Consider the following 23,302-nt stretch of genomic DNA (forward strand, 5'->3'; position numbering starts at 1 on the left):
TCCACTACGCCAAAATCGCGGATTTGCGATAGACCGAATCCGTTGTAAAACTAAATAAACGATAGATTTCGTCCGTCGCTTGGTCCGTCGCTGTTTACTGGGACTTTTTTTCTCCATCGTTGAATCTGCGACGGATAAGGTGCGTCGCAGATTACCAACGGATAAGATCTGTCGCAAAAAATTTGAAATCCGTCACTAACATTCCGAAAAAACCACTCGAATTATTCGTCATTAAAAACATTAGCGACAGATAAGGTCCGTCGCTAATATGTCGTTGATTTCGGAAATTAGCATGGATAGAGTGGATTTGTCGTGGACATCTCCGTGGGCCCCACATAGCCTTGGGCACAGGTATATCTTTGTGTTGGGGGTCACAAGCAATTTGCTTCCGTTAGGAGGTTGAACCCAATAATGTGCAGCTCTAGCACAATTTGTTTATCGAACCCCTCATCATTGGGGCTGATATTTTCGCCTTTTTAATTAAATCCACAATGTCCATCTTATTCCAGAGGAGGGATGAGAAAGTATTGAGGCAACAGCCTAGCTTTTACAAGTTTAGAAAGGGATTTCCCGAGGTACGATTTGGGTTCACTGCGATAATTTGTGAAAACGGAAAACTCTGGTGAAGCTGGCAAGATGTGATGGAATGGGGCAAGGAACCTAATGTGGTCCATATTAATATCAGATGAAGAATGCAAATATAGTATGGGACTTATACTATGGAATTTGCAATACAATACTACTTAATTCTCTCTGCTGTGGAAGCAACCTCAGTTGATAAGATATTATCAGCCCCACATACATGTCAAAGGTACTAGACCTCGTCTTTGTTGCTCAACATTTAACTATGACCGATGGCTCAATGATATTGGAAAAGAATCTAGATCAAATCTATTTTCGTGCATAATAATTGCCCCACATCATTATTGACCATGTCACCACTGCATTTTATCACTGCTACATTAAATGCAATGTATGATGATGGGGCTCAATTAGATTGCAATGAACATAATTCTCTTACTTGGGGCAAGCAGAGGATGAAGAATCCGGATCCTATGCTTGTGTTCTGTTTTCCTGCATAATCGGTCCACGTTTTAACACAAAAATGGTCCAAATCCAAATCTCAATCGTATTAAAATGAGCTTGTGATCATCAAATTCTATGATGATTTGAGCAATAAATGTGATCACCAATTAATGGGCCAATAGCCAAAAGTAACATTTTCTTATTTAAATATATGGTTGTCTAATCTCGATGCCAATTATCCAATAATGGATGTTTCCAACATTAATTAAGGACCTACATGATGAATTGTCTGAAGCTTAGTAGGAAAATTGCAGCACATGGAAACAAGCGTTCCCAATTTCTCATTTTCGTCCATCTTTCCTTTCTATTTTTGGGTATTGAACTGATGTTGACCTAACAACTGGTATGAACGCTGACAAGTTAATGCATGATTTCGGACCACAAGACGGGGGTCCTGGCATAATAATTAAGACGTCTCCAGTCCTCATCACATGTTTAACTATTTCAACCCATGTTCAAACATATTTGGCATGGGTCGGTGCAACTATACGTGGAATTATATATATAGAGGTATGCTTACCTGTGCATATGCACGCCTTTGCACACATGTCATGAGCCTCTAATCTGAACGGTCAATATGATAGGGCATCCCATGAAACCCCAAGGTAACAATTTTCACTCTCACATAAAACTCTGGTGACCATAACAAAAAGAGAGATACAAATCAAGGGAGAAAACTGTTTTCTTTTTTCATAGCTCACCAAAGTTTTGGATCAAATAAAAAGTTAAGCCCCAGGGGTTTCATGGGGTGGTGCATCACGTGGACCGTTCAGATTCTGGACGCAGATCATGTATGATGAGTTCTCAAAAAGTTTGCACGAGCTCCGTGCGAGTTGGTGCGGAGTTGAGCATTCCGTTATATATATGTGTGTGTGTATGGTACTATGGGGTCAACCTCATGGTAACTTTCCATGAGGTCGAGCTGTGTGGGCCCCACCGTGATGCGTGTTAAACATCAACACCATAGATCTGATGGGTCTCTTTTAAATTATGAGATATCCAAAAATCAGCTGTGTAGGAACTTAGGTGGGCCATACCATCTAAAATCATGTGATGACATGCTTAAAATATATAAAAGCACTTGTTGGGGCCCACCTAAAATTTAGATGCATCTGAAACTTGCTCTGACCCCTCATCTAAGTGGGACATACATAATGGATGGGCTAGATTTGTGAACCACTTCTCGGCGAGCCCAACAAATGATTATGAACGTTTTAATGGGAGGGTAACCCCTCTCAACTTTTGTATGTGGTGTGGCCCACACAAGTCATGGATTAACTTGATTTTTAAGCCTGAGGCCCACCATGTAATGGTTCATCTGACTGATGGGGTAGATATTCAACACAGGGTCCACACAACTCAAGCATATAGCAGAATGCACGAAACTCGTGCGAACTTTTTTGAGAACTCATCATACGTGATGTGGATCCAAGATTTGAATGGTCCACATGAAGCAGCACCTCATGAAACCCCTTTGGGCCCAATTTTTACTTTGATCCAAAACTTTGGTAGGCGATGATAAATGTAAATTGTTTCTTCCTTTGATTTGCATTTATCTTTGTTGTGGCCCACCAGAAATTTAGATTAGGGTGAAAATTTGTCCCATGGGATTTCATGGGATTCCGCATCACATGGACCGTTCGGATTAGATGCCTATGACATGTGTACAAAGGTGCGCATGCATATATATATATATATATATATATATATGGGAAATGGTACTATGAGGTCAACCTCATGGGAGCTTCCTATGAGGTGAGGTCGAGTTGTGTGGGCCACATTGTGATGTGTGTCGAACATCTATACCGTGCATTTGATGGGTCCCTTTTAGGTGATGGGATATCTAAAAAATCAGTCGTATGTGGAACTTAGGTGGTAGGTGTGCACACGGGTCGGTTTGGTCCGGTTCTGGGGTGAAACTGGAACTGAACCGTTCCTAACGGTTCTAGGATATTCAGAACCGAAACCAAACCGTTAAAACCAGTTCAGTTCTAGATCGGTTCCACAGTTCTGGGCTTTTTATAATCCAGTCCAATTGCGCGTTTAATTTTATTATCTAGCCCATGTCCACCCATGTTGTGGTCCATTTGATGAATGGTTTAGATATTGTAAAAGGTCTGTAAAAATACATTTATGAAAATAATTAAATGGTACATTATAAACCATAAATCATGAGTCAAATATGGAAACAATCAAAGGGTTCTTGGTTCGGTTCCAGGTTCGATTCCACAGTTCGGTTCTACGGATCGGATCCACGGTTTGGTTCTACAGATTGGTTCACGGTTCGGTTCGGTTCTACATACCCTCAAACCGATAACCGAACCAATGTAACCGGTTCTTTGATTTTTGGAACCGGAACAGGAACCGGTGGACTCTAGAACCAAACCAAACGGCCGGACCGTTTGGTTGGTTCCGGTCCTGTTCCACGGTTCTGCCGGTTCAATGTGCATCCCTATTAGGTGGGCTATACCAGTTGGTGCCGTAAGGGACAACGATCATCGTAGTTCCGAATTCAGAGTTCATGTTGGCGTCCAGTGGAGTTGGGGCGGTGTAATTGAAAGGATGAGTTGGGTTTTCAGGGAAATCCGAAAGGAGGCCGCCATTGGTGAGGTTGCCATAACGGGACTCCAAGATGGAAACAGGTAGGCGAATAAAGGATTGGTTGTTAAGGGAGGCCGAAAGTCGTTTGTCGAAGAAGCCTTTGCATATCTTATTTGGGGGACAGTTTTGGAGGTTTGAGGCTTACAGAGAGGAACAGGTGCTTGTCGACTGTCTGGGGGACATTGCATGGGAAGCTGGAAGAAGCAAGGCTCCGGAGTTTGTTGGAGAAGTCGGTGTTGAAGGCAGTGTCTCGCATTGACGGAAGGAAATCAAGAGAGATGTTTTGAGGATCGTTCGGTGTTGCCGTTTTCAAGGTCTTTCCATAATGTAGGAAGCCAACAGTGGTGGTGTTGTCGAAGGGGACAATGGCAGTGACATACGGCCTGGCTGCGACGGTGAAGTCTCCAGCACCAGATACAATGTTGGCTGTAAGCAGGACGGTGGTGGTCTGTCCGGGAGCAATCATGATGGCTGGTGTCGCTAACTGTTTCTCATATGCCCCATCAATCTCTACGACAGTCAACGTGTGGTTGGCAATGGCGAAGAAGAGCTCGGCATTGAGAGCGGCGTTGATGATTCGCAACATGTACGTTTTGCCATATTCTACAGTCTGTATGAATGTATCTGCACGATGGATGACAAAATAATAATAATAATAAATAAACAAATAAAATAAATAAAGGTGGGCTATACCAGTTAAAATCACATGAAGAAATGACTAAAACATATAAAAGTACTTGGTGGGTCCCACCTGAGTTTTGGATGCGGCTGAAACCCCTCATCCAAGTGGGACACAGACAATGGATGGGCTGGATTTGTGAACCACATCTCGGTGGGATTAATAAATGATTATGAATATTTTAATGGGAGGGTAACCCCTCTTAAGTATTGTATGTGGTGTGGCCCACCCTAGTCATGGATTGATTTGATTTTTAAGCAGGTGGCCCACCATGAAATAGTGCATCTGACTGATGGTGTTGATGTTTGACACACATCACAGTAGGGCCCACACAGCTGGACCTCATGGGAAGCTCCCATGAGGTCAACCTCATAGTACCATTTCCACACACACACACACACACACATATATATAAGCCTTGATCCTTCTCAATTTTTAAAAGGATCCATTTGTTGTATGGACAACAAAATCATGAAAATGCCATTGGTGTTAAAGTGCATTATGGCCCGAAGCAAATTGCCTCCTGCCCCACCTAGACAGACATGATCCAGGCAGGGAGCCTCTGTGGGGCCCACCATTTTGTGTAGATTGTATTAGTATTGTCCATCCATATTTGCATATCATTTTATGGGTGGTGTTGATAAAACTCATACATCACAGTGTCCCCAAATAACCCCTGTGTAGACCGAGGTGGGGCAGGACCCAATCCGCTTCAATTATGACCTACACGCATGCTATCCAAAAGCTATTGTCCGTTATCATGTGCCCTAAAAATCGGAGTTATCCAATTATCAGGTGGTTTACATAGAAAGAAACTGCTTCTGATTAGGGTTTTCTGTCAGTCCCCTTCTCTATGAATGTAAAGGCCAGTAAGGACTCTACACTTGCGTCAAGGGCATTGAACTTGCCCACATGGGTTGGTGTGTCATTTCCAATGTTGTTTTCCTGCAATTGAAAATAGTGATTTCAAGAGCAAGAAAATAACCCTGGAAGAATTGGTAAAAAAGTTGAGATTGACTAGCAACATGATATCTACACAGAAGAGACTTCAGTACAATCCTCCTATGATTCCGCAACAAATGCTCATCGGAAATGAAATTAGTAGCATCATGGCAGGGATGCTTCTCTCCCTCAAAACTAGGGAATTAAGTTTGCCGTTTGTATGTGTGGGGAATGAGGTTTGGCTAGTGAACCCAACCCAGCCAGCTAGTTAGCTGATGTGAAAGCTCCGTGGCCCCAACTATGATGTATGATGTATGTGTTTCACCGATGTTGTCCACCCATTTTACCACTACATTTAAGGGCATGAGCCCAAAAAAGAGGCAGACCCTCATAATGTTAGACACCACATGTTATTTAAGCCGGAAAAAAAAATAATAATAAAATTTCAAATTCCTTCATCTTCTATCACTGATGCTCTTATTCAAAATCTTTAACTGTAGGCTAATTTCATAAGTCAATTGAATTAGGAAGTTTTAAGATTCCTCAAACCTTAAAAGATTCTTCAGTTTCTAACTGACCATAGATTCTAAGATTCATTTCGCTAGTGGCAATTTGTAGTTGTATAGGTTATATTTGAGTCAAGACAGTCACTCCCTCTTTTTTTTTTTTAAAAAAAAAAAACCGCAGCTTTCATTCAACAACATAGAGCTATACAAAACAGAGGGCACCACAAAAAGGCTGGGCCTAACCCCAACAGACCACATTCGGGCAGCCACAAAGGCCTATACATGCCGCCTATCATATCGAAAAAGCACATCTAAGCTAAGAGAAGAAACAGAGAAAACTCCCCCTGAGAAGGGATAGGGGGGAAAAAAGAGGACTGCGCAAATCAAAAACTGATTGAGAAGCGATTCCCGCAGCTTGAACTGATTGGTACGCTTCCTGATAGCCCCTAAGCCTGTCCTATCAAGAACCAGGAGGCCTCTCACCTCCTGAGGGAGGGCCGCAGAAGAGGAGATAAGGGCAGATTATTGTGTGCTGCACCCTAAATTTGCCATGCCATCCGCCGGACCATTACCTCCTCTGTAAATATGCTGAAAATGAACATTACAGGAGGAACTAAGAAGCCTAATTCTGTCCATCCAACTCTTCCATTTCCAACCCAGACAAGCGCTTCCCTGCATGAAGCTGACCACCAAAAACGAGTCAGATTCAATAATTATATTCTTTAAGCCGAGATTGACACGGTGGATAGTCACTCCCTCTGCAACAACAAGAAAAGATAAGAGTGAGCCCCACATGCAGTGGGTTCACAGATTTAACAAATCCACTGAGGAGATAGCTAATCACTGGCCAAAGACCAACTCAAAATACAAGAATTTTAGAATATTCAAAGATTCTATAGATCTAGCTCTTTTGCGTGTTTACTCTGGAGCACTTACTTTCCGTTATTCCACTTCACTAGTCTAGCACTTTATATTCCTATCATTTACTTTTTATTCCAACAGCTACTAGTCTAGTAAATTACATTCTTGTAATTTATTTTCCTTTCCCGTAGCAACTGGTCCAACAACATACATTCTTGCCATTTACTTTCCATTCCAGTATCTATCGGTCCAGCTTGTACGTTCCAATCATGTACTTTCCATTCCATTGATTTATTGGTACAGATTTCACTTTCCAAGTCATTTATATTCTTTCGATCATAGGTATTGTTATAGGAAGCTAATAGTGCACTCTTAGACCGTTGATCAAACTTTTTAGCCCGATTTCTTTCAATCATAGCCACTTATATGATTTTCCTTTACTTTGAAATACATCCGACTCCTTAACTTAAAATTTTAAACTTATCCTTGAATTTAGAATGATAGTAGCCCATTGCGATGACCCATCTTTATAATTCGTCTACCCTATCTTTGGCAGCAAGTAATAATTAAAGCATACTCAACTGATTAGAATTTTATACTTATAGTAGAAGTTCAGAGAACAAAACATCACCTTTCATTTCATTGTCATCCTTCATATCCATGGAATCAACTTCACCTCTTTTGTAACAATTAATTTTTGATTAGTCAATTTGGATTAATGTTGCTAGCCACACTGTTGTTCTCGTCACTACCAGCCTTCGATCTATGAACTTTGGTCCTTACAAAGAAGGTAGAAGACTGTTCATCTTCATCATGATGACTGAAATTATCCACATCCTTGGACATCAAGTTGTCTTTAACAGTCGGTTAATTGATTATTTCTATCAAGCCATTTATCAATTGATATTTTGACTCCATCACAACTCTATGTATGACGACCGTCAATCCATCAAGCAATTTGATGGTAGATTCTTTTTCTTGTTATTACGCATGTCTTAAGTAATTGATCCATCCATGGATTCAATAAGTGGTCCGATGATGCATGTTTTCTTAATGAGGTTATTATTCCCCATCATATTATCCATCACATAGCCATGTATCAGCAACAACTATCAATGCCATATTCAAACTGAATATAAAGCCAAGCATGTAAAGAAATTTGCCAATATAAGATCTAAACAAAACCATAAAAACTATTTTAACTTGCTACATCGATAGGAATTCAAAAACCAAAAACCTGCAAAACATTAAACTAAAAGTCAGATATCTTTAACGCATCTCTTGCCTCAAGTACCCCTTCGCCAACAAGTAAGAAGGATTAAGCAAAAAATCCCTGCCTACCAATGGAAGGATGACGGGGCCATAAGGAGAGATACTTGCATTATCTTTTGGCACTTCCTCTTCAGCCTCCTCATGCATTTCTTCTTATACTTGACCCTCATCTTTATCTTCTTCCATCTCCTTTTCATTGGTCGCTCACTTTCAGGAGACGTGGCTGATTTTGCTTTTCTGTCACGCTTCTTCTCTGTCGCTTTCAATTATATATACGTCCACTGTTCTTCTTTGTCCTCTAGAGGCATTCCTTCAACGTAAATTTTTATTGATCGATAAGATTTTATTTTACTTCGATTATTAACTCCATTGTGAGGATATACACCCAAATATGCTCTATCGAGAGGCTTTTATTAATCTGGGAAGAAAATACACTTCAGGCTGTGGTTTGACATAGGTTTCTAATTGCATTCCATCAAGAAACAAGCTTGATTAAATATGGGGGGAGCAAGAGCTGATTAGATGGACAAGCAGCATGACCATGAATCCTACGGTGGAGATGTTCCGGAGGAAGAAGGCGAGATGGATGGCAATGCCAAAATGTCGAGGGCTGACGATGACGATCCCAATTCCAAGGACAATCTCGAGGAGATGAAGAAGAGGATGAAGGAGATCGAAGATGAAGCCGGTGCCCCTTGTGAGATGCAGGCAAAGGTCGAGAAGGAGATGGGCGCCATTCAAGATCCTTCTGGTAATGCTGCAACCCAATCTGAAAAGGAGGAGGTGGATTCCCGCTCAATCTATGTTGGTAATGTAGACTATGCATGCACTCCTAAGGAAATCCAGCAGCATTTCCAATCATGGGGGACAGTGAACAGATTGAGTCTGAGTTGAAATAGATGTCGTTCAGAATGTTCTCCTGTTGAATGAGTCTGAGTTGCATGGTCGTCAATTGAAGGTCTAAATGAACCAACATTCCAGGAATGAAGCAGTACCGAGGAAGGTGCCCCAACCCATACCTCGGTTCTCGATTCCAAAGACCATTCATGCCAGCCCCCTTCTATTCTCCTTATGGATATGGAAAGGCTCAAGGTTTCTGTTGGCCAAGTGATACAGGCCATACTACTGACGGGGTTCTCATCAGCAGGCCGCAAAACCAAAATATTGCAAAACATTTGTATGTGTGGCCATTGCATGGTATGTTTAGATGTCAGTTCCTTGTTTGTTGGAGTACTGAAATCCATCCCCCCAACAACTTGTATAATTTATAAGTAGAGGGCCAACTTGGATTGCCCAAATTTGCAATCCTCTCGTGGGGTTTTTCGATCCCCGTCTTGGTGAATGTTGGGCACATTTGATTGATGGGAGTTTCAAAAGGATGGAATTGTTCTAGTGTTGTGGGAAAAAAAAAAAAACTTGATTAAAATACATGGAATGATTCGAAAATTTAAAATTACGTTACCTCTTATCACACCAAAGTGATAACTATGGCCTGGCCTCTACCGTGCTAATTGTCAAATCATTTATAGAATAATTCTTGGATTCACTGGATGATGGATCGACAGCAATGGAGCCCCTAAAGGCTGGTTTCTTGGGCATTGGTGGTAGCACAGTTCCATTTCCCAGCATAGAGATAACACAAGACATGGTTGGACGTTCACCTGGGTCTTCTTGGACACACAAGAGCCCCACATGGATGCATCTCTCGACTTCATGAGTGACATGTGAACTGTCTATGGATGGATCCATCAGCTCCGTGATCTTACATTCTTTCCATAGTTTCCATGCCTGAAGAAATTAAAATCCACCATTGGTGTCATGTAAATTTCATGTTTATGGGATATGCAAAACAAGAATCATCCCAAGATGGAAAACACGGTGTGCTGCCACATTTTCGTTCATGAAAAATGGCAATCATTGATGAATAAAACAAGTTGGAGTGGACCGTCACCCATTTGGGATTGATGTGCATTCCAATTCCATTTTCAATGTTCAAAGGGATGGGTGCCCGTTTGGGATTAATGTTTGGTTTGTAACTGGGCTACACTGAAGCGTGTCCAAGTTCAACATGAGGTAAGGTCCTCAGCCAGCCCAAACCAAATTTCCACCCTACAAAATGTATTAGTGCTGAAGCATGTCCAAGTCCAACACGAGCTAAGGCCCTCAGCTAGCCCAAACCAAATTGCCACCCTACAAAATGTGTTAGTGCAGAATATCCTGTGTACAAAAGTTGGACGGGAAAAGAAAAAAAATCTTGTATGCTACTTACATATTCTAAAGTATTTGACCACTGATCGGTGGGATAAAAACCTGCATTCCTCTTTCCAGTCACGATTTCTAACCGTAACACCCCAAAACTAAATACGTTGGATTTCTCTGAGAAATGACCCGCCAATGTATACTCGGGGGCATATAGCCACTGCAGAAATTAGTACAACCAAACCAATTAGAAAACTGGTTGAGTAATAAGGACCAGTTTGTGGTGTATATGCATTCGGACGTTTAAATGCAAGCGAGTCTCCAAAAAATGGTACTTACTATGTTCCCATGATTCTATTAGTACTCGCTTCAGTCTGGTTTCCTCCAAAAATCCTAGCCAAACCAAAGTCTGATATTTTGGGGTTCATTTCACAATCCAGTAGAATATTGCTGGCTTTTAGATCTCGATGAATGATTCTTAACCTCGAATACTTGTGAAGATAAAGAAGCCCTTGAGCAATACCTTCAACAATGCAGAAGCGTTTACCCCAATCTAGTAGTGATTTTTGGGTTGGATCTGATGGATATTCTTTATTAGATATTTTGATTGAAGAAGAATTTTAAATAATAATAATAAAATGATATAAATAAACCTGTGCACCCATAGCATTTTTTCCTAAATCAAATGGAACTGAGATATTCAAACCAAACAGAAGTTTATCCAAGCTTTTGTTGGGCATGTATTCATAGATTAATATCTTTTCTTCCGCATGAATGCACCAACCCAACAGCTTAACGAGATTCTTGTGTTGGAGGTTTGCAATAAGTTCTACTTCGTTCTTGAACTCCTCCAGGCCTTGCCCAGAACTCTTCGAAAGTGCTTTTACTACTATTTCTAAACCTCCTGGCAACTTTCCCTGAAAACACCAGCATCGCTGTTATTAATTCGCTTTGCATTCACTATTTCCACCAACCTTTCTTTATAAAGAAATGTTTAAAGCTCAACTGGTTGGAGCACAAGTTAAAGTTCACATAGCAGATAACTTAGAAAATATTATTTCCATGCAACATCCAACCCTTCCGATAGGTTTGCTCCCCATGAGGATCACCTATTGCAAAATTCTGCCTCATATAATCAGCGGGTGGGCCACAACATAGAATACAATTTCTATATATCCACTGATGAATAGAAATGCACATGTGTGGTCCACTTGATTTGTGAATGTCACTAATGTTCACATAAGATGATTCTAACTAATGGGCCAACCTATTGCATGGACTAGATGTTACATGAAAGGTTGAAAGTTATCTGCTGGGTGGACAGTAACTTATAGTCCAATCCGTACTTTATAAAACACCAACTTATTTAGCACTGGCAAGATACTGTACAAAGTTAAGGAAAAAGAAAAGGAGATGAAGAATATCCATCAACATATTGTATATGTTCACTCCCCAAGTATAGGGTTGTGATGTAGTAATAAACTCGGTAAGACCGAGGTCGAATCCACAGGGACTGATACCTGTACGTTATCTGAAACCAAGTAGAACTAGAACTAGACTAAGATGTAATCTAAACCAAATAGAATTTAAGAAATAATTGTGGAATAATTATCTAAAACTTTAAGGAATTCAGAGGAAAGAAACTAGGGATTCAGAGGATCCACTTGTAGAGATCAGGGAGATCTTATACCTGCATCAAGGATTATGGAATTCAAACTGAACTTACTTGGTCTGGTTTTCAAGAGATGAAAGGTATATGAATTAGAATGAATTCCATCATCAAACCATGCCCAGGAGACAGAGCAAACAACAGAATTAAATTAATTACCAACCAATCATCAATGCATAAAAGTTAGGAAGAATACCGCCATTCGACCATGCCCATGGAACAATGATGAACAACAGGGCTTCCTGACTTCATAAACATAAAAAGGGAAAGAAATATTCAAAGCTATTGCAAACCCATTGTAATTTCAGTCACAACAGACCATTTAAAGACTAAGAAAAATATTCCTTGAATAATCAAACCACAATCAAGTTTAATTCACAATGAAATAATTAAATAAAGTCTCCCATCTCAATACAAGCTTCACCTCTTAGCCCTAGCTAAGAAGTTCAGCCTAGCATGATCATGCTAGAACCAAAGAGAAAAAAAAAACATTAAAGGAATAAAATAAAAGGAAAAGAAAAAGGAAACCTCTTTCTTCCTATCTCATCAGCTTTTTCTCATTTTCTTCTGTTTTCTCCCCCTGACGTGCAGCAGCACCCAACCTCCAGAAACTGATCTCCTCCTTTTCTTTTTCTCCAGCCACGTCTAGCAGGAACCCAGCCGCTGCTTCCCACTCTGCCTGACTTTCTCTCTCACGTTAATCCTCAACCAAGCCGTGCACTCCACGTTCAGTAGCCAACGTCCAGCTCCCTCTTCCCGTGCTGCCAACAGCTTCCAGCCACGCCCTGTAAAATCTCTCCAGCCGCAGAAAACCCAGCCACTTTTTTCCAGCCATGCACTCCACGTTCAGTAGCCAACGTCCAGCTCCCTCTCTCTCTCTCTCCGTCCTCCGTGCCAGCCCAAGCTTTTCTCCTCTTATAGGCCGAGGTTGGCGTGCGAAAACCAGGCCTTCCGCAGAGTCTTCCACCTTCCGTATCTGGCTGGAGAAGAGTCAGTTTAGAGGACTGACTCTCTGTTACGCAGCAGAGCAAAAGACCTCCGTTTGAAACGGAATTTTCTGCAACAAAACTTGATCCAAGACATTCAGTCGTCTTGGTTTTAATCAGACCCACCATGGACAGAATTTGGACGGTCCAGATAGAGAATCCGATCCTCCTCTTGATCACGGAACGGCCCGAAAATCCTGGTTGCGCGCAACAGAGCTTGGCACTTCTTGCGCTGGGACGTTGGTGGAGGCCATGATCGAAATCGGTTGAGAAATCCCCACCGTTCATTGAAATCCTTGTGAAAAACCAGTCGAGGAGGAGTAGTTTTCGTAGGTTCTTGTGCGGCCCATTGTACTCACTCAATTCATCGTTCATCCTATGTTGTGCATCGATCTTCGTGTTTGCATCTGCATGGGGCCAAAAGGTCACCTAGATGAGGGTTATAGCTACCCTACTGGACGAATGAACGGTGTGGATCATCTAAATCCATGCTGATGGTGGCCCACTGCTACTTCCTGCGGTCGGCTGCGCGTGAAAGAAAAACAGAGAAGGTTTCCTTCTCTGTTTGTGAAAGAGTTCGAGTCCAGGACGGTCAAACCGTCCTGGAGTTTCCGTGCACGCCTGGTGCGCCCATGCTGTACATGTGCGATGCACATGTAGGTCCCATGCTGATGTATATGAGAGATCAGCTCCGTCCATCCTGGTTGTCATATGATTTAAATGGTTGACACCAAAATTGAAGTATTTCAAGATATCAGGTGGGCCCCAGATTGATAAGTTGTGGGCTGATCTATCCGTTGGGACATTTTCAAAGAGATCCAATGGCTGATTTTCGATGTGTACGGTTAATTTATGGTCCTCAGGCCATGTATGAAGTTTCGAACTGATCGGATGGTGAGAACTATGTGATCTTGCATTTTTCACCAATTTCGGGCCTCTTTAACGTGAATGTCTTGATTTCGTCGGATCCCTGGTGTGTAATTCCATCGATCTCGGTCCCCTGGAGTCCGTCCCTTGCCTTGGGTGTCATCAGAGCATTAAATCCATGGTTTAAGCACCCTTTTTCAGTTCATGCTTGTAAATATACTCTGCATCACAAACACGATTAAATCAGGCTATTAAACGGTATCATGCTTTTAAATCCATGCAATAACTGGGTCTGATATGCAATATTTGACCCTCAACACAACCCCCAACCAGCATTTTGCTAGTCCCGAGCAAAGTATGCGAAAAATAAGTTGAGAATTACAGAACAATTTATAAACTCGAGTGATTTTTGCAGAGTAATCCAGATATGAGAATTTTTAGATTCATGACTGTTGGATATTACTTTCTCCTAGACTCCAGCGCACGGTAAACTTCATAATCAAGTTCAAAGTATTATTCCATTAATTAGAAAAATTCTAACCATTAAGATCTATGAATGTATAGTCTAATCTCGACTTGTCAACATTAAGATTCATCTCTCTATTTCAGGATATCACTGGTAACCAATAAGAAGATTCATGATAACCAAAACTTGCCTCACAGATCATCTTTTCATTCCTTCAGCTTTTGATTTTTTCATTAAAGGTAACGCCAAGAAGGGGAATCAAATCCTCACCTACAGGGAGCAAACCTATGATGAAGACTGTACACCTAAATTTTTCACATATCATTCATAGGGAATTAAATCTACACCTATAGGGAGCAAACCTATGGTGTAGACCATTCGCCCAATCCTTTCAATTTCTCAGGTTGGTTCCCTTCAAGCTTAGTGAGTACCAAGTAAATCCTTCAATATCAAACTGAAACCTTAATGTGAAAGCGAGATGTGACATGTGAGATCATAACTCAATCAATGTTTACAACTTCTAATCAGAGATTAACACTTCAAACTTAACTGTAAAATCTAATATAATAAATAACTGAATCTAAGAGTCATAAATTACCAGCATCACTCATCTTGTAATTCTAAGTGCCCTAGATGGCCGTCAAAATCCCTTCAAATTCACAAGAAAATCCAGACAAATTAAAAAAATTTCACAATTTTTGCTCAAGACCAAGAAAATACTGATTAGGAACCCTAATCTCCCACCCCCAACCTAAAATCTACATTGTCCTCAATGTAAAAGAAATAAGCATGCAATGCACATGAGACAACAAAAATATAAGAGGAGTGATGGAAAGATAGTACCTGGACGAAAGAATCAAAAGGCTTTCCAAAGATATCTATGTAAGATCGTGTCAGCACAAGAGAGAAACCAACAGAAGTAAAATAAAAATAACAAAAATGAAATCCTATCTACACCACTTTCGCAGGTACTCTCGATTGCATTTAGCGTATGCAACAAGCCTTTAAACCACTAGGTTGCCCCTAGTGGACGAGTTGTAGTCTCGTGAGAGTTTGCAGTAATGTTACCCACAAACATTGAACTAACTAACTAGGAAAATAAAATGGAATGAAAAGTTAGATTGGCTCCCATGAGCGCTAAGTTTACCGTCTATCCTAAAACGGCATAAAGGAAACTATCCTAGTCCTAAGAAAGCAAGGAAAAACTACTGAGTCAAGCCGCAAGGTTCCTCTTTCGGCCAATATCTTGATAAGTTTCTCAGTAAGTTCCTCAACAGGATCATCCAAAAACCCTTTTTGCAATAGGCTTGGACGCCTTGGAGCATGACCTTCCAGAGAAACTTATGTACCTCATAAGAAATTTTCCTTTGAAGTGCTTGAGGTATCCATAGCATATACGATTCACCTGTGACAGAAGAAGTTTTATTGTTAATATCCCATAGTGAATCAGAAACTACAGGTAGATAAAGTTTAGAAAACTTCACAAGAAGTAATGTAGTCTCAACACATTCCGAAGCGTCAGTCTTCGGTTCAATTTTCAGTTCCTCCTCCCTTAATGGTAAACATTCAGGATCTGTGGAAGAAGGGGCTTCAGAGTAAGGGTTCGCTTGGTCCGTGACAACCACCGAGATAGTGTTATGCAAGGAGTCCACCTTTTCTTGTATCATGAGGTCGTTGGAATTCACAAGGTGTGCCAAGCATGAGTTCAAAGATGTGGGAAAGTCAGCTGGGAGTGACTCGTCTCCTGCATCGAAATCTGTGATGATGAAGCCAAAGATCCCATCGTCTTTTGAAGTGGATGGACGCATGCTCTCTTGCTCCTGCCCTACACAGACAGATAGAGGGTCAGTAGACGAAGTATTGATGTGTGGACTCTGTTGAAGAGAAAGTGAATCGTCAAAATCTAATAGTTCAGATGGTGGCCTCAACTGGGTGGTTTTAAATTCCAGAGTCGTATCGAGTGACTCGTCCATCTCCCGAATTATATCATCATGTAATTCAGGAGAGTGGTCCAAACATGTCTCACAAAAGATAGGAGGGTTGGTTGTAATGAGCTCATCCACTTTTAAATCAGATATGTCAGGTGAGTGGAGTAGCTCATTATGACCACTCACTTCGTGCACTTCTTGATCATTGACCTAGACCAAACTTGAGATTAATTCCAGGGGAACTGGGGCTGCACATTCATGATCGTCATCCCAATACTCATCATATTCTAGTTCAGTGCAGTGCACATTTGGGATGAGATCACTTTCCTCGCATTCGATTCCCAGATTGGGTTGAGGTTCACATAAACCAACCTCTCCCTCATCATTGAAATCTAGTGTATCCTGTGAGTGAAGTATATCATCATCATTATATTTGAAAGACACCCATGTATCTCCACCATTCTTTTGAACAGTCATTGAGATCGACTCATCGGGCAATTGAACCGTATGCTCATTAATGGAATCCAACTCCTCATTCCAAATTTCAGATTTCTTCAAAAGCGAGTGAGGATCACTTTCCTCGCATTGTATTTCTGGATTGGATTGTAGTTGGGATGAGCGAGCTTCCTCTATTCTATCGAGGCGCGAATTGAGTGCTTCCATTGCTTTTCTAATTTCAGCAAGACACTGCATGTTATGCTGAAATGAATTCTCTTGGATCGTTTCTAGTTGGTTCTCAAAGGTAGGGTATCCAAGAGAATAATCATTACAATATGTTGTTGGTTCATCTTCCCAGTTTTGATGGTTCCGCTGGTTATAGTCATACTGATCATACATGGGAGAACATGATGGTTGATAATAATCCTCATTCCCATAATTATGATCGTATACAGACATATTAGCCGATGGAGCATAACGTTCTAGTCGGTTCTCAATGTCGGTTCTCGATGGAGAAGAATCTTGATGTATACGTTGAATTCCAAAACCCTCAGGCATTCCCCAAAACTGCTTATCCATCTCAGCATAGACACGTACCCAAGCTTCCATGGTGAACTTTAATTCTGATTCTAATCCTAGAAGAAAATAAAAAATTCCTATAGCAGTACAGAAAGTAAGAGGAGAAGTTAGAAGGATGTTACCAAATAAGAAGTTCCTATGTTAAGATCCTGCAAAAGAAAACAAAAGAGATTAGTCTCTAAAATAGAAAGTCTAAAGTTAGAAAGTTCCTAAAATTGAAATATAATGTTAGTTTTTTTTTTTTTTTTTTTTTTTTTTAATTTTTATTTATTTATTTATTTATTTTAAAGGGAAGTTCCCTAAACTCTAAGCTAAGTTAATTTTTTTTTAAAAAACCCAGAATTAGAAAGTTTCTAAAATAGAAAAAAAGACCCTAAAATTAAAAAGTTTCTAAAAATAAACTAATTCTTAAAAAAGAAAGTTTCTAAAAATAAAATAAAGGAAAGATGAGTTAGTTTCTAAAATTAGAAAGAATTTCTAAAAAGGGAAATAACTAACCTAGTTTCTAAAAAAACAAAAGAGAAAAGTTTCTAAAAATAAACTAGTTCCTAAAAATAGAAAAATACTAGAATTAGAAAATTTCCAAAACTCAACCCTAATTCTAAAAATAGAAAAAGTAGAAGAATTAGAAAGGGATTACCAATTTAGAAGTTATTTCAGAATCCTACAAAACAAGAAAACAAGTTAGTTCCTAAAAATAAAATAAAATAAAAACCTTTAACCTAAAGTTAGTAAAATCCTAATCTTAACTTAATTCTAAAACTAATTAATCTTAGAAAACGTAACCGTCAATCCCCGGCAACGGCGCCAAAAACTTGTTCACTCCCCAAGTATAGGGTTGTGATGTAGTAATAAACTCGGTAAGACCGAGGTCGAATCCACAGGGACTGATACCTGTACGTTATCTGAAACCAAGTAGAACTAGAACTAGACTAAGATGTAATCTAAACCAAATAGAATTTAAGAAATAATTGTGGAATAATTATCTAAAACTTTAAGGAATTCAGAGGAAAGAAACTAGGGATTCAGAGGATCCACTTATAGAGATCAGGGAGATCTTATGCCTGCATCAAGGATTATGGAATTCAAACTGAACTTACTTGATCTGGTTTTCAAGAGATGAAAGGTATATGAATTAGAATGGATTCCATCATCAAACCATGCCCAGGAGACAGAGCAAACAACAGAATTAAACTAATTACCAACCAATCATCAATGCATAAAAGTTAGGAAGAATACCGCCATTCGACCATGCCCATGGAACAATGATGAACAACAGGGCTTCCTGACTTCATAAACATACAAAGGGAAAGAAATATTCAAAGCTATTGCAAACCCATTGTAATTTCAGTCACAACAGACCATTTAAAGACTAAGAAAAATATTCCTTGAATAATCAAACCACAATCAAGTTTAATTCACAATGAAATAATTAAATAAAGTCTCCCATCTCAATACAAGCTTCACCTCTTAGCCCTAGCTAAGAAGTTCAGCCTAGCATGATCATGCTAGAACCAAAGAGAAAAAAAAACATTAAAGGAATAAAATAAAAGGAAAAGAAAAAGGAAACCTCTTTCTTCCTGTCTCATCAGCTTTTTCTCCTTTTCTTCTGTTTTCTCCCCCTGACGTGCAGCAGCACCCAACCTCCAGAAACTGATCTCCTCCTTTTCTTTTTCTCCAGCCACGTCTAGCAGGAACCCAGCCGCTGCTTCCCACTCTGCCTGACTTTCTCTCTCACGTTCCTCCTCAACCAAGCCGTGCACTCCACGTTCAGTAGCCAACGTCCAGCTCCCTCTTCCCGTGTTGCCAACAGCTTCCAGCCATGCCCTGTAAAATCTCTCCAGCTGCAGAAAACCCAGCCACTTTTTTCCAGCCATGCAATCCACGTTCAGTAGCCAACGTCCAGCTCCCTCTCTCTCTCTCCGTCCTCCGTGCCAGCCCAAGCTTTTCTCCTCTTATAGGCCGAGGTTGGCGTGCGAAAACCAGGCCTTCCGCAGAGTCTTCCACCTTCCGTATCTGGCTGGAGAAGAGTCAGTTTAGAGGACTGACTCTCTGTTACGCAGCAGAGCAAAAGACCTCCGTTTGAAACGGAATTTTCTGCAACAAAACTTGATCCAAGACGTTCAGTCGTCTTGGTTTTAATCAGACCCACCATGGACAGAATTTGGACGGTCCAGATAGAGAATCCGATCCTCCTCTTGATCACGGAACCGCCCGAAAATCCCGGTTGCGCGCAACAGAGCTTGGCACTTCTTGCGCTGGGACGTTGGTGGAGGCCATGATCGAAATCGGTTGAGAAATCCCCACCGTCCATTGAAATCCTTGTGAAAAACCAGTCGAGGAGGAGTAGTTTTCTTAGGTTCTTGTGCGGCCCATTGTACTCACTCAATTCACCGTTCATCCTATGTTGTGCATCGATCTTCGTGTTTGCATCTGCATGGGGCCAAAAGGTCACCTAGATGAGGGTTATAGCTACCCTACTGGACGAATGAACGGTGTGGATCATCTAAATCCATGTTGATGGTGGCCCACTGCTACTTCCTGCGGTCGGCTGCGCGTGAAAGAAAAACAGAGAAGGTTTCCTTCTCTGTTTGTGAAAGAGTTCGAGTCCAGGACGGTCAAACCGTCCTGGAGTTTCCGTACACGCCTGGTGCGCCCATGCTGTACATGTGCGATGCACATGTAGGTCCCATGCTGATGTATATGAGAGATCAGCTCCGTCCATCCTGGTTGCCATATGATTTAAATAGTTGACACCAAAATTGAAGTATTTCAAGATATCAGGTGGGCCCCAGATTGATAAGTTGTGGGCTGATCTATCCGTTGGGACATTTCCAAAGAGATCCAATGGCTGATTTTCGATGTGTACGGTTAATTTATGGTCCTCAGGCCATGTATGAAGTTTCGAACTGATCGGATGGTGAGAACTATGTGATCTTGCATTTTTCACCAATTTCGGGCCTCTTTAACGTGAATGTCTTGATTTCGTCGGATCCCTGGTATGTAATTTCATCGATCTCGGTCCCCTGGAGTCCGTCCCTTGCCTTGGGTGTCATTAGAGCGTTAAATCCATAGTTTAAGCACCATTTTTCAGTTCATGCTTGTAAATACACTCTGCATCACAAACACGATTAAATCAGGCTATTAAACGGTATCATGCTTGTAAATCCATGCAATAACTGGGTCTGATATGCAATATTTGACCCTCAACAGTATACCACCAAATTTGGTCATGGTGATTGGACATTACCTTGTAAACAGGACCAAACCCACCTTCCCCAAGCTTATTCGCCAAAGAGAAGTTTTCTGTGGCGTCTACAATGCTACCGAATGTGAATAGTGGTAACTGATCCGGAATATACTCCCCATTTAGAAGTGTATCATAACTTCTAAACTCGGTTGCAAAATAATTAGCTCTTTGATCAAATGCTGCAGTATTTGCATCTGTCCTCCCTAAAAGACAATAATTTAGTGCTTTTAAGACTAAACAAGAATGTAATTAAATCTCCGTAATTAGTCTATTGAGGAACTATACGACCCCTGAAAAAAGAAAATTCAGTCCCTCGTGAAAGTGGTAATCATGGATGAATGATCCAGACCATTCGTTTATCAGCCCCAACTAGGGATGGATGATGCTGTAATTAATGTCACCTTCATTAGATAGTCCTGTTCTTTCAGGTGCTAGACTTCAAATAGACGGTTAGGAAGATATATCCAACAATGGTTCACATCTAACTCAAAATGCTCCGTGATTGGGCACAGTTCGTCCAGGGTGGCACCCAACAAGCCAATTGTTTGTATCATTAAATCATTGGCCCCACTTTTGCCCGGAGGTCTAGTCATACTGATGCATATATATTCACTGCTAGAAATACATATATTTCCTTTAAAATGGTAATCAGAAGATACTAGAATTACTTTGTTTCTTGAGTCTGCTCCATAAAAAATGGCAAAACATTCCCAAAACAACCATGGCAGTAGCAATTATGGGTAGTATAATCCGAAGCAAACGGTTACTCTTACTAGAGACGTCGCTAATCTGATTGCTTCCACCTGCATTGAAAGGGAAAACAATTTACCACTTCATTAGAAACCTATCTTCACCTGCATTCCATTTAATAAATGACATTATGGTAACATTGACCGATGATTAATTCCTCGTTAATGTGTTCAGGTGCATATTGATCTGAGCAGTTGTGGCCTCTGTTCTTAGTGGCTTAGTGGGTTAGCTGAGAGAGTTTAGGGTTTGGCACGTTTCTTTTTTGTTCTGCCCACCTATTTGGATGTACAACCAATTTTCCAATCAACACAGTTTCAGGTGGTGCACTCCCACCATTTTTTGAAAAAAAAAAAAAAGTGCATATTGATCTGGAGCTCAAGTGGGCCCACTTGTGATTGCACATGCTCCTAGAATTACCCTGATCAAATGATCACAACAACCTAATTAAGGGCTTGCAAAAGGGATGGTAAGACTTATTTTCCAAGTCGGTATTGGATGCTTATAATAATCTGATTAGTGTGGTTTTTTGCAGATGATAGGTGGTCTACGCAAAGGAATTTGCACCTGAATATGGCTGTCTTTGCCTTCCTCATATCAATTTAGGGTCAGACTGTAGAATGTAGGAAAATGAAAAACTAATGAAGCTTGGAGAATGAAAATTCCGGCCACCCTATATTGAGAAAAAAGAATGAAATACCACAAATGCCAAATTCGTACACATGTGCAGGTCCTGGGAAAACCATTACCCTCAGTGGGTAGGTGCTATCCTGAAATCAGGTTGGCACACTCAAAAAAAAAAAAGACAGTCCATCTGTTGGTACATGTGTGGGCCACCAGTGTAACAGACAGGATGAATTTTTTCACCTAAGAACTAATTCATGTGTGGACCAACACATGAACGTTCTGGATCCTTCACACATGTGCTATGTTGTCATATGTGATGAGTTTGTACTTGGTGGTAGAACTTGGGGTGTCTGGAATTAACATTCCTCACCTCGAAGAGATCTCAGACGTACCGAATTCCGAGCTGACAAGGCGTATGTAGGTATCCGGAGCCATTTCAGAACCCTCCACAAGATCAATCAAATCCCCATTCCAAATCAAGCATCTCCAAAGAACGGGGCCCATCAGATTACTGTAAGCATAAGCTGTGCAAGAACAGTTGTTGTGGCATTCTCGTTGGCAATCTCTCATGCTCACATTTCCTAAGGATATTGAAAAATCAGGCAATTTTATCTTTTCCAGCTTCATAAATCCATCTCCCATCTTCGATTCCAAGTGCTTCCACCTCACACAACCTCCAGACCATTTCCCCATATCCCAATCTTTCTGAATTTTGGGCTTGAATCCTTTCAAACACTTACCGATAGTCACTGTCCTTCTACGATCACAGCTAGCAAATGAACCACATCGGGCATAAAGATCACATGCAATTGTCGGAAATGAAATAATCAAATTCCACTTCCTGAAATCTTCCTCCCATGTCTGCGCCTCAACTAGCCCAGTAGGAGTCAAAGCGCACATTGCCATGATCATACCGCCAGAGATTGTAATGGAGAAATAGGCCTCCTCGTTGTCAGTTACAACAGTTAGGTTGAGTACATTATTTTTCCCAATTGGCGTGACAATCTCTCCCAGCTGCCCAACATCACTTCTCCAGTACTTGCCCGACCTTCTCAGCATGATCAGCTGGCTTGGTATGTGAGGGTCCATACATACCGAAAATTCTCCTGTTGTTGGGTCATCGTCATCTTTCCACGGAAAAAATGCATATACTTTCACCACTTTTTAGGTTTGCTGATAGTTTCATACCTGATAGAAAGGAATTAGAAGGCTCCTCGAAGCTCTGCCACAAGACCCACTGACTGTCATCTCTTAAAACAAGATTACCATCATCCAAGAGCATTGCAGTAGTACTTCTTCGAGCCAGAATCGACACATTCGATGACCAAAGGATGTTTTCAGTTATACCCAAGAAGGCGACACATACGACAGTTTTGATTGGGAATATTGTGGTACCATATCCCAACATAGCGGTTTGTGGAATTATGAGTAACCTAGTGAGAAAATTCCACCCTTCGAGGTTATGGTCTGGTTTGCCGTGATGGATTGGCCTAGGGTTATCTTATCTTCCCCGGTGCAAGTTAGCAGATAGAAGGATGATAGGATGAGCAATGTAATAGAGAAGGGACACTCCATTGATGTCTTTGATTTGCTTTTTTG

The 23,302-nt window shown here is 40.9% G+C and overlaps 1 protein-coding gene and 1 pseudogene across 1 annotated transcript; one reads left to right on the forward strand and one right to left on the reverse strand.

The window, feature by feature from the left end:
* Positions 1–8,455: 8,455 nt before the first annotated feature.
* On the forward strand, positions 8,456–9,364 carry LOC131221734 (polyadenylate-binding protein 2-like; annotated as a pseudogene).
* A 1,120-nt stretch (positions 9,365–10,484) lies between these two features.
* Positions 10,485–22,762, reverse strand: LOC131220255 (G-type lectin S-receptor-like serine/threonine-protein kinase SD1-13). The gene is made up of 5 exons (XM_058215210.1): positions 22,096–22,762; positions 20,998–21,132; positions 20,330–20,532; positions 10,853–11,063; positions 10,485–10,723 (listed from the first exon to the last, which is right to left on the reverse strand). Exons 1-5 carry the CDS (start codon positions 22,760–22,762, stop codon positions 10,485–10,487), a joined length of 1,455 nt encoding a protein of 484 aa, XP_058071193.1.
* Between the last annotated feature and the right edge of the window lie 540 nt (positions 22,763–23,302).

Source organism: Magnolia sinica, chromosome 12 (genome assembly GCF_029962835.1).
Source record: "Magnolia sinica isolate HGM2019 chromosome 12, MsV1, whole genome shotgun sequence".
Lineage (NCBI taxonomy): Eukaryota > Viridiplantae > Streptophyta > Magnoliopsida > Magnoliales > Magnoliaceae > Magnolia > Magnolia sinica.